This window comes from Geotrypetes seraphini, chromosome 1, assembly GCF_902459505.1.
Source record: "Geotrypetes seraphini chromosome 1, aGeoSer1.1, whole genome shotgun sequence".
Taxonomy (NCBI): domain Eukaryota; kingdom Metazoa; phylum Chordata; class Amphibia; order Gymnophiona; family Dermophiidae; genus Geotrypetes; species Geotrypetes seraphini.
In genome coordinates, this window is record NC_047084.1 from 124,155,842 (window position 1) to 124,168,136 (window position 12,295).

The following is a 12,295-nucleotide window of genomic DNA, read 5'->3' on the forward strand; positions in this document are numbered from 1 at the left end:
TGTTAAATTGGTCCAGCACCTGGTTAGTTATTGATTTCAACATAAGCTCCATTCTCATGTTCAATCACCACAAATCTTTTAAAATCGCTTCCTGCCCATTATCATCAGATACTTCAGGCTGTTGGGGCAAATGATGAAATATTTGTGGCATCTTAGTAAATACAAGCTTCAAAACAGACTGAGGAGCTGAGGCTTCAAATGGACCCAATCTCCAGCCCGTACGAGCAAAGATGCCCCTGATATAAATTCATAGTTCTTACTCCTAGGGGTCCTTTTATCAAGCTGCGGTAGGGGTTTAACGTGCGTAATACCGCGCGTTAAACCACCTGCTGCGCTAGCCGCTAACACTTGCGTTGAGCAGGCATTAGATTTTTTAGCGCGTGATGAAATGCCGACGCGCTAACCCCGCTAGTGCGGCTTGATAAAAGGACCCCTTAAACTTCGATGATTCAGACAAAATTAAATGGGACCAGATGTTATTGGGGTTGACACCCGGGTCTTACCCTTACGTTTACCCATAGAAAACAAATTATATAACGGTGAAGAAGTGAAAAAGTAACTTATCTCCCTGTTCTGCTATTTGTTGGCTCCTTGTGGCTCCAAGGGGCTCCCAAGAGGCTAGGCCTGCCCCTTTGGTCGTACCCTACGGCCACGCGCCTGTGGCTATGCATCACAGGAGCGAGTGCGTCCTTCACTCCCAGGGTGAGGACCCGGTGGATAAGGTAGGTCCTCCACAGTGCCTGATGGTTCTGTGGCACTTCGATGCTAGTAGGAGCCCTCCACACAAAACATCAAAATAATGTAAGATTCCAGAGCGGTTGCTTCCAGTCTCTGTGCCAGAAAGGAAAGCACTTCCTCTAACTGTGCCAGCAGTGAGCGCGTTCTTCATTCCCAGGGTGAGGACCCGATGGATAAAGTAGGTCCTCCACAGTGCCTGATGGTTCTGTGGCACTTCGATGCTAGTAGGAGCCCTCCACACAAAACAGCAAGATAATATAAGATTCCAGAGCGACTGCTCCCCCGTCTCTGTGCCAGAAAGGAAAGCATTTCCTCTCTAAGGAAATACTTTTTACAGAAAGGGTGGTAGATGCGAAGAACAGTCTCCTGAAAGAGACTGTGTCTGAATTCAAGAGGGCCTGGGATAGGCACGTGGGATCTCTTGGAGGGGGAAAAAGATAATGGTTACTGTGGATGGGTAGACTAGATGGGCCATTTGGCCTTTATCTGGGGAGTGTGTGGTGCAAAGGTTAGAACCACAGCCTCAGCACCCTGAGGCTGTGGGTTCAAATCCCTCACTGCTCCTTGTGACTCTGGGCAAGCCACTTAATCCCCCCATTGCCCCAGGTAAACTAGATAGAGTTTGAGCCCACCAGGACAGATAGGGAAATATGATAAAGTACCTGAATGTAAACCACTTAGGATATAAATGGTATATAAATAAATCATGTTTCTATGTTTCTTCCTTTCCCTATTGGTTAAGGCTCTTAACATTTGCATCGCCTTTTCTTATAGGCTAAGGCTCTTTACATCTGCATAGTGATGTCATAGAACTTTAGTAGCACAGTAACATAGAAACATGATGGCAGATAAAGGCCAAATGGCCCATCCAGTCTGCCCGTCCGCAGCATCCACTATCTCCTCCTCTCCCTAAGAGATTCCACGTGCCTGTCCCATGCTTTCTGGAATTCAGACACAGACAGTGCTTACAGTTAGCTGCAGTTGATAGACTAGTGTTGACGCCTGGGAATCACACCTAACTTTTTGCATATCCATTTATTCCTCTTGGATAGCAGCGGTTTCTGCCTTGTACCTATTTCTCTGCATATCATTTTAAGCCTGTAATTGTATCTAAGCTCACAGAATGCATTGTACCGAATCCACTAGAGCAGGGATCTCAAAGTCCCTCCTCGAGGGCCGCAATCCAGTCGGGTTTTCAGGATTCCCCCAATGAATATGCATTGAAAGCAGTGCATGCACATAGATCTCATGCATATTCATTGGGGAAATCCTGAAAACCCGACTGGATTGCGGCCCTCGAGGAGGGACTTTGAGACCCCTGAACTAGAGGATTTCCTAGAGAAAACTAACGGCCTCTTTTACAAAGCCGCGCTCCAACAGCCCCGAAGCCCTTTAAAACTGCATTGTACATATCTACCATGGGCCTAGGGAGGTGTGTCCAGCCACCTAAGCCTGCCTTAGTCTTAGGCAAGCTTAGGCAGGCTTATGCATCTCCCTAGGCTCTCAGAGGCAACCACAATGTAGGCGGCCTGCCTGGGGAGTTTTTTTAAATAAAAAACATTCATCCTGATAGGCTGGTTAGGCAGCAGTTGACCATCTGCAATCGGGATGACCTTTAGAGAATTTGACCCTGTCTAGATGGTTTACCTTCATGTTCAGAAAAGCACTAAGTTGGTTTGCTTTTACAGTGGCAAAAAGTAGTAAGTTATTTGTGTGTGATATTCTGAGGAATTAGAACGAAAATTATTGTCTGGACTAAAATATCACTGGTATTGGGCTGATGTTTAGCTTTCTGTGCACAATGCAGAACGCAGTATGCCTCACAAGTTTTTATTGATAAGAACATAAGAATTGCCCTACGGGGACAGACCGAAGGTCCATCAAGCCCAGGCTCCTGTTTCTAACAATGGCCAACCCAGGTCCCAAGGACCTGGCGGAAACCCAAAGAGTTGCAACATTCCAGAGCTGAGATTGTGATGTCATAAGGCCTCATTCCACCAATGCCTAAGAGCCAACCTCAGCAGTGAGGTCACAATGGCTTCATTGTCCTAGACTTGGCTCACATAAGATCATAAGAGCTGCCATACTGGGACAGACCAAAGGTCCATCAAGCCCAGTATCCTGTTTCCAACAGTGGCCAACCCAGGTCCCAAGTACCTGGCGGAAACCCAAAGAGTTGCAACATTCCAGAGCTGAGATTGTGATGTCATAATGCCTCATTCCACCAATGCCTAAGAGCCAACCTCAGCAGTGAGGTCACAATGGCTTCATTGTCCTAGACTTGGCTCACATAAGATCATAAGAGCTGCCATACTGGGACAGACCGAAGGTCCATCAAGCCCAGTATCCTGTTTCCAACAGTGGCCAACCCAGGTCCCAAGTACCTGGCGGAAACCCAAAGAGTTGCAACATTCCAGAGCTGAGATTGTGATGTCATAATGCCTCATTCCACCAATGCCTAAGAGCCAACCTCAGCAGTGAGGTCACAATGGCTTCATTGTCCTAGACTTGGCTCACATAAGATCATAAGAGCTGCCATACTGGGACAGACCGAAGGTCCATCAAGCCCAGGATCCTGTTTCCAACAGTGGCCAACCCAGGTCCCAAGTACCTAGCTAGATCCAAGTAGTAAAACAGATGTTCTTTCCATAAAAATAAATGTTAGACTCCCCCTCTTCCTTACCCACACAAACAGGCTTAAAATGTTTATTTGCAATGCCTTAGGCCCATAAACTTGCATAAAATCATCTTTCTGCTTTGAGTGGGGAGATATGGGCAAAGAAAATTAAGCCTAGGGATGATGAGGGGACAAGGATGAAAAATGCACTTCACTGCGGAGACAGGGTGAGAATGGGAATGAATCTTTGTCCCCGCGTCACTCTCTAACTTACAGTTCAGGGAAATAATCACTTACCTGCTGCTTCCAGGCTTGCCACTGGGATTCTCGCAGTTCAGCGCTGCTTGTGTTGTGCTCCACATTGCTGCTATAGTTTGTTTCTTCATTATTAAAAAAGACAAAAGAAATATCAGAAAAAAATATTAGATGTTGAAAAATACATTTAAATGGGATACTAGAGAGAATTTCTCAGAATTTATTTCAGATAGCTGTTATTGAATTAGCACTAAAAGCCCATTGCTTTTTCAAACAAGTGCCTGGACTTGGCTGTGACCTCTCTATTTGTAGTTGGCTAATCTTTTACTGCTGCTTTTGGATTGTTATCTATTATGTTGCTGTGAATTTTTGTGTTTTCTCCAAAAACAAAAACCATTTGCAGTCTAAGCAACAAAGTTCATGATCTGCAAGCCCTGATGTTAGAGGCAGAGCTGGATATTGTTGCTATCGCAGAGACATGGTTGTAGGGGATCTCCATTAAAGAGTTTTCACAGCAACTTGTAAATTACTATCTGCCCACCCACCTTCCCCACAGCCCACCTATCCCTAGGCTCAAATTACTCTTATACTACTTCTAAATTACCCCAGCCGATCTTAATAAGGACAACCTGAAACACCTAACCCCCAAGCCCTCTCACCAGTGTAGGGATGGAGATCTGATAAGTTCTGATCCAGGGCAACAGAACACTGGCGGGGTCCGCATGCAGGTGGTGCTGAGCGCAGGCCAGGTCGGCACACCGACCTAGGCCCTGTGTGCGTATCTGGGCCTGTGTGTGGATCCAGGCCTGGGTCTGTTTCTCATTTCCTCTTCCTCTCCCTCCTGCCACGTATACAGTCTAAGCAAGGACAAGGGTTGCACCTTGAGCAGAAGGCTGAGGCATATCCCCTCCCTGACCCTGACATACATTTACCTTTTTTCTCTTATCTTGTTTAAGCATCCTTTAGATGGGCAACAATCAGACTTTGCCTGAGCAAGGCTAATCAAGAGAGCTTAAGAAGCATGCATTATAACCTATGGACTGTCACATGCCATAGTAAGATTTGATACTGGATCCAATGACGAGTGGGAGCATAAAGCCCAGCACAATGAGATAGTTTGAGTGCGTGGTGGCCCGCTGAGGACCAGTGAAAATATAAAATAAAGACAAAATAACATATTGTTGAATGAAGTACGACAAAACTGTGGGATAACATCTTGCAGTTTATTTACCTTATTTGGAATTTTCTTCATTCTATTATACTATATTAGTGCCTTAGCTTACATTCTATGGTAAATATGGCACAAGAAGAAACAGAATTTATTGGATATACGGACGAACAGTTTAGGTCTATTTTGTCTAGACCAGCTTTGTTGGATGATATGGAGGATTCCTCTGGATCGCCTTCATGGCAAGAATGGGAACTCACTCAGAAAAGATTAATCCGGGCTGAGCTACATGGTAGCACACTTGTTCAATACCTGAAGAAGGCAATGATACCTCGAGGATTACGTATCCTTAAAGAACCCATGCTTATGGGTATGGACAAATCATTTATGGATAAGTGGATAGCCATCTTAAACAGATGTTCCCGTGACCTGATGATATTGTTGGTTGAAACCATTACTGCTATCAAACAAGATTTGAAAGTAAGAAGTGTGGATATTGAACAGGAGCTTCAGAGGAAAATGGAAAAGGAGGAATATGATAGTAAATATAAAGAGCTGGATGATTCACTGCAAAAACTACGTGAATCAATAAAACAAACTAAAATCAAGAAATGGAAAAGGGATGAAAGGGATTATATGGCAGGGAAGGTTTACACCTGGAACAAAAGGAATATCCCAGCACAAATTAAGAAGAAAGTAGCATTTGAAGCATCCACAGATGAATCTGAATTAACGAGTGGTGATTCCGGTGATTCCTCGGTGACCAGGACTTCGGGGGACGAAGGACAACAACAGCCATCAAGGGCACCAAATGTAAAGTCCAGGAACAGAGGACGGGGACAAGTCCGAGGCAGAGGAGCAAAGCTGAAATAATGCCCTTAGTAATTAATATATCTTCGTCTGTGGTTTTAACATCTGACCAAATGGAAGTTCTTCAACTTGGACTGGGTTATGTCATTCAGGAGAGACTGGATTTTTTCCTACTTAAGATAGCGTTTCATAAATTTATTAGAAAACTTAACATTAAGCTATTTTTTCAATCCCAAACGGATATTCCCATTCAGGAAGACCTATCCATTATTAAGAAAGAATCTAAGTGGACTCCCCCGGGGCAGATGGACCCGATACATAACATAAGATACATAAGCAATGCCTCTGCCGGGTCAGACCTGAGGTCCATCGTGCCCAGCAGTCCACTCACGCGGCGGCCCAACAGGTCCAGGACCTGCATAATAATCCTCTATCTATACCCCTCAGCACATTTAAGGACTTGGTGCTGGACGGGATAACTAAATATGAAAGATCTTCCAAATCCTCTGATATACAATATAATCTTTCCTTTTAACAACATCAGACACTGCGCCAACTTAGGGATATGGATAATATTATTATTACCAAAGCGGATAAGGGTGGGGCTATAATTATTCAAGATACACAAAAATACCAAGAGGAAGCTGAACGGCAATTGAGTAATACAACAGCATATAAAGTTTTGCCAGATAATCCTACTGGCCCATTGATGAAGGATATTTTTGCCTTCGTCGCTCAGCATTATGAACAGGGCCATTTAACTTTTAAGGAATACCAGTTCCTCTTGGAAAAATATCCTAGGACCTCCGGCATCCGCTTTGTTCCTAAGATTCATAAAAGTCTTACCATGCCCCCAGGGAGGCCTATAGTAAATACCAGGGAAAGTCTGTTGGAACCACTCTCCAAATTTTTGGATATTTTTCTTAGAGTTGAAGCTGCTAAGGTTAAGTCATATTTGAAGGACTCTTCCCATTTTCTTAGGACTCTTCAGGATGAAATAACTCCTCATAGTGAATCTTTTCTGGTAACTCTAGATGTGGTATCTCTTTATACCAAGATACCCCAAAATGAAGCACTCTCTATCATTGAGGAAGTGATGAAGAATAGGATGGAACATTTGAGAATATCTACCCCTTTTCTGTTAAAATTGGCTGAATGGGTTTTAAAGGACAGTTTTTTTGAGTATAATGGTATTTTTTACCAACAGATAGAAGGAGTGGCTATGGGTGCCACTGTGGCACCTTCAATAGCCACATTATACATGGGTAAATTTGAGGTAGAGACTGTTTATCCTTCTGAGTTTTTCCAATCGATTTGTTTATGGAAGCGATTTTTGGATGACATTTTTTTTCTGTGGGAGGGGACAGAAAGAGATCTGAATAGGTTCATCACTTGGATTAACACTAGGAACCCCAATTTACAGTTTGTCGCCCATTTCAGAAAAAATGAGATAGAATTTTTGGATATACTCATAAGAAAAGAAGACACAAAAATTAATACTACTTTGTACAGGAAATCGGTAGCTCGAAACACGTTACTTCATTTTGATAGTTTCCACCCTTATCATTTAAGACATAGTCTCCCCATAAGTCAATATCTTAGAGTGCGGAGGGTTTGTTCCACCTTAGATGAATTTAAAAGGGTGGCGAAGGATCTAGAAACCCGTTTTCTTGAAAGAGGGTACCCTAAAAGTTCCACTAGACAAGCTTACCTACTGGCACGGTATGCCCAGAGAGATTTATTACTAAGTGAAAAATCTAATGTACAGGAAGAGGACCGGCTCATATGTGTCTTACCTTACTCTAAAGCCTCAGGGGTTTTGATCTCCTGATAAAACAATACTGGCCCATACTTAACCTGCATGAAGGGTTTACAGAACTCCCCATGTTCTCGTACCGCAGGGGTAAGACAATTGGACAGGCACTAAGAAAAACTGGTAGGAAGGTGGAAAGTGAGGGCACACTGAAGGGCCATGAGAAATGTCATCAATGCCAGTGGTGCAATTTTACACTTGAAGGTCTTCAATGGACTGATCCGCAGTCGGGCTATGTAGTCAGGGCAAGGACTAAAACCACTTGTAAGACTCCTAGGGTTGTTTACATAATAGTTTGCCCATGAGATTTGGTATATGTGGGGCGTACTAAGAGGGCAATAAACATCCGCTTAAACAAGCATAAGTCACTGCGACCTTACAAGCCCCTATAGTCCAGCACTGGATTGACAAGGGTCATGGGGTCCAACATCTTAAATGGAGAGTTATTGACTATATAGATGTGGTAGAGCTGGGAGGGGAGACTTAATACTTTAGAACAGCGTTGGATTTACCGTTTGAACACTGTGGTCCCGAATGGATTAAATAATGAGCTCGAGTGGGCCTCATTAATATAATACCCGGGTCCGGGGTATTTATCCTCCATATCATCCTTTGAATAAACGTAAGTAGCCATATATCTTTAAAGTTTAAAGGTAGGCGTTCCAGCGTCTGATGTCGACGCCCCTGTACTTTCGTGACGTTGACGTCGGGGGTTGAAACGTATAAAATAGATGATTTAGAGTGGCACCGCCATTTCGTTTCTGACGCAATGGTCTGGTTGAATAGCTTAAGAGGTAAGAGGGAAAATGAGGGACAAGCTTAAGTATTAGATTAAGCTTAGTTGGAGATTATATATGTTAGAATTTATGATGTATCACAGAAACTTAAGTTTTTTTATCTCTATAGGGAGTGGGAACCTTGATAAAGCCCTCTGAATCGTATGGGCGAAACATGTTGGTGAATGGTGAACTTACCCCCCCTGAATAGCGTCTTGCAAAAGCTAAGTACTTTTAGCATATATTTGGTTGAGTACATTAAATTATTTCTTAAAAAGGTTTAAAATAATGCATACTGGATCCAATGACGAGTGGGAGCATAAAGCCCAGCACAATGAGATAGTTTGAGTGCGTGGTGGCCCGCTGAGGACCAGTGAAAATAAAAATAAAGACAAAATAACATATTGTTGAATGAAGTACGGCAAAACTGTGGGATAACATCTTGCAGTTTATTTACCTTATTTGGAATTTTCTTCATTCTATTATACTATATTAGTGCCTTAGCTTACATAGTAAGATTTGAGACATATCAGAAATGTACACATTGGGAATCACTTTATTATAACTGTTATTATGTATTCATATGTCACGTGAGATAGTAGCTTTGAGACACACATGATATAGATAAACAATGGTTTAATCCTCACTTTAAATGCATTATGAAATTATAACCTTGTAGAGCATTAACTAAGTAATTAATGGAGATATGATTCTCACTAAAAAGAGGGAGAGACCATTCATTTGGAGTGCCTCCTCTCGACTCTAAGCCTGAGTGTTTGTGTTTCTTTTGTGTGGCATTCCTACACACCAGATCTGGAAACTCACCCTTTTTCCCACACTTGAAGAGGTACTGAGAGGATCTGCTCTTCTGAGAAAATAAAAAATACATGCATTGGAACATTTTGTCTGGTGGTATTCAAACTTGGGAAAGGTAAACTTGGGTTTTGGTGGGTTATATTTTTGTAGTTCTCATTTTAGCTCAGCAAAATCAGTTAGGCAGTAGTGTAGCCTGTAGAGTCTGTTAGAGAAGGAGGGACGAGGACATTCCCCTTCTGAGAGGAGAAAAGTAAAAGACATATCTTTGGGTAAGTAGACATTATTTTGCTCTGAGCTTTGATAGGTTTGGGGAGAAAAGCTCAATTGCAGGTTCCCTTCTAAAAACAGTTTAGATCAGCGGTCTCAAACTCAAACCCTTTGCAGGGCCACATATTGGATTTGTAGGTACATGGAGGGCCACAGAAAAAATAGTTAATGTCTTATTAAAGAAATTACAACTTTGCATGAGGTAAAACTTGTTATAGTTTATAAATTTTTCCTTAATTGCTTCTGATACACAGCTGTAAGCAGAAAGTGAAGTTTAGATAGTTTTTCACTTTCTGCATGTGTATAGCTGAAATTAACAGAAGCAATTAAGGAAAGATTTATAAACTATAAAGAGTTTTACCTCATGCAAAATTTAAGTATCAACTGCAAGAGACAAGATTTTGGTGTAGTCCTTTAGGCTTTTTTTGTAGAGAGGAGAATCAATATCCAACTTGTGCCTGGAAAACTTGTGCCTTAAGTGTCTGGTGGTCACATCTGCAACCACCTTCGGCTCTCACCTCCTCCAGCACCAGACACAACTGCCATCTTACATCAAGCAGTCACCGCCAGGAGAGGTGCCGAATTTTGCGAGAATTCATGAGATTACGTACATACACACACAAGCTGCACTGCCTCCAATGGTTACCTTACGTTATGGAACGTTGCCCGCCTCACTGCTGTAACCTCACGCAAGCGATTTCCTGCATCTGTGTGTGATTGTCCTCTTCACTCCACCTCACATTCGCGTACACACAGGAATGTGCTTGCGTGAGGTTATAGCAGTGAGACAGGCAACATTCCAGAACAATGGTAACATACCGATGGCCTCAAAATAGTACCTGGCGGGCCGTATGTGGCCCCTGAGCTGTGAGTTTGAGACCACTGGTTTAGATCTTAAAAGAACAAACTTTTAATAAAATCCTAAGACTCTCTATACTAGTCTAATATATTCCTAGTAGCTTAAAAAGGTTAATTAATTAGCTCAATAACAAGATGCAGACAGAGGGTTGCTATACAAGTCTTTTGCATTGAGTGTCACATATGTGACTTTCTTCCAGTTGGCGAGAGGTTTTATGTGTGTGCTCGCTGCAAAGAGCTCCTCTCAGAGAACGAGTGTGTTCCCTTGAGGCTAGAGTAGCAGACTTGGAGGAGACCTACAGGGATGTTGTAGAGAAGTCCCACCTCCAGTCTGGTAGCCCCTAAGCTGCCTTGGAGGAGAGAAGTCTCCTAGAAGGAGAGCATCACCCTGGTGAAGTAGGAAATAATCATGTAGCTAGGACCCGCCCACCAGGGGATACAACATCCTCTCACACCAAGGATGTGTCTCCAGTGGCCTCTGCCCAAGAGGGAAGGGTTAGGACAACTGTTGTAGTTGGTGATTCGATCATTAGGCATGTAGATAGCTCGGTCACTGGTGGGTGTGAGGATCACCTGGTCACTTGCCTGCCTGGTGCGAAGGTGGCGGATCTCAAGCATCAAATAGATATGATTTTAGATAGTGCTGGGGATCCAGCTGTCTTGGTACATGTAGGTACCAATGACATAGGAAAATGTGGGAGGGAGGTTCTGGAAGCCAAATTTAAGCTCTTAGGTAGAAAGCTGAGATCCAGATCCTCCAGGGTTGCATTTTTAGAAATGATCCCAGTTCCACACGCAGGACCCAAGAAGCAGGTAGAGTTCCAAAGTCTCATTGCGTGGTTGAGACGATAGTGCAGGGATGACGGATTTAGATTTGTTAGGAAATGGGCAACCTTCTGGGAGAGGGGTTCTTGTTTCAACAGGACAGAATCCACCTTAACCGGGATGGAACCAGGCTGCTGACACTAATGTTTAAAAAGGAGATAGAGCAGCTTTTAAACTGAGATGTGGGGGAAAGCCGACAGTCACCCGGGAGCAGATGGTTCAGTGTTAGGTATCATAAGAATATAAAAATAGCCTTACTGGGTCAGACCAATGGTCCATCAAGCCCAGTAGCCCATTCTCATGGTGGCCAATCCAGGTTACTAGTACCTGGCCAAACCCAAGATGTAGCAATATTCCATGCTACTGATCTAGATAAATTCTCCCCCAAAACCTCCACTTAAATAATCTCTTCCTCCCCAAAACACCAGCCAAGTATTCAGATCCCTGAAATGTTACGTAATCTTATTTGTACTCTAACTGTAATCTATTTGTTATATCACACAGTAACGTACAGTCAATTTAATATCCAATTTGCAAGTTCTTCCAGAATTAATCCAGGTACTTCTCTTCCCTTGTAACCAAAAAAAAAACAAAACCCCCCAAAACTGTTGTAACTTCACTGGAAATATCCTGTTAGCTCTTTTGTAATCCGCCCTGAACTGCAAGGTATAGGCAGAATAGAAGTCCCTAATGTAATGTAATGTAATCTAGGGCAAGCAGTGGCTTCCCCCATGTCTTTCACAATAACAGACTATGGACTTTTCCTCCTGGAACTTGTCCAAACCTTTCATAAAACCAGCTACACTATCCACTCTTACCAAATTCCCTGGCAACGCGTTCTAGAGCTTAAATATTCTCTGAGTGAAAAAAAATTTCTTCCTATTGATTTTAAAAGTATTTCTGTGTAACTTCATCGAGTGTCCCCTATTCTTTGTAATTTTTGACGGAGCGAAAAATTGATCGACTTGTACCCAATCATATCACCCCTCAGCCGTCTCTTTTCCAAGCTGAAGAGCCCTAATCTTTTTAGTCTTTCCTCTTATTAGAGGAGTTCCATCCCCTTTACCATCTTGGTCGCTGTTCTTTGAACCTTTTCTAGCGCCACTATATTTTTTTTGAGATAAGGAGACCAGAATTGAATGCAATACTCCAAATGAGGTCATACCATGGAGCGATACAGGGGCATTATGACATTCTTAGTCTTGTTAACCATCTCTTTTTCAATAATTTCCAGCATCCTGTTATTGAGAAAGACATGGGAGAAGCTACTGCTTGTCCTAGATCAGTAGCATGGAATGTTGCTACTCCTTGGCTTTTGGCCAGGTACTAGTGACCTGGATAGGCTACCATGA

At 42.9% G+C, this 12,295-nt stretch overlaps 1 protein-coding gene across 4 annotated transcripts in view; it reads right to left on the reverse strand.

The window, feature by feature from the left end:
* Positions 1-12,295, reverse strand: part of LOC117357363 (EF-hand calcium-binding domain-containing protein 14-like) — a 298,105-nt gene that overhangs the window by 105,649 nt on the left and 180,161 nt on the right. For all 4 annotated transcript variants that reach the window (XM_033937827.1, XM_033937816.1, XM_033937836.1 and 1 more), the window contains one exon: positions 3,653-3,735. In XM_033937827.1, the coding sequence (XP_033793718.1) occupies positions 3,653-3,735 (83 nt within the window). The remainder of the gene's footprint in view (positions 1-3,652; positions 3,736-12,295) is intronic.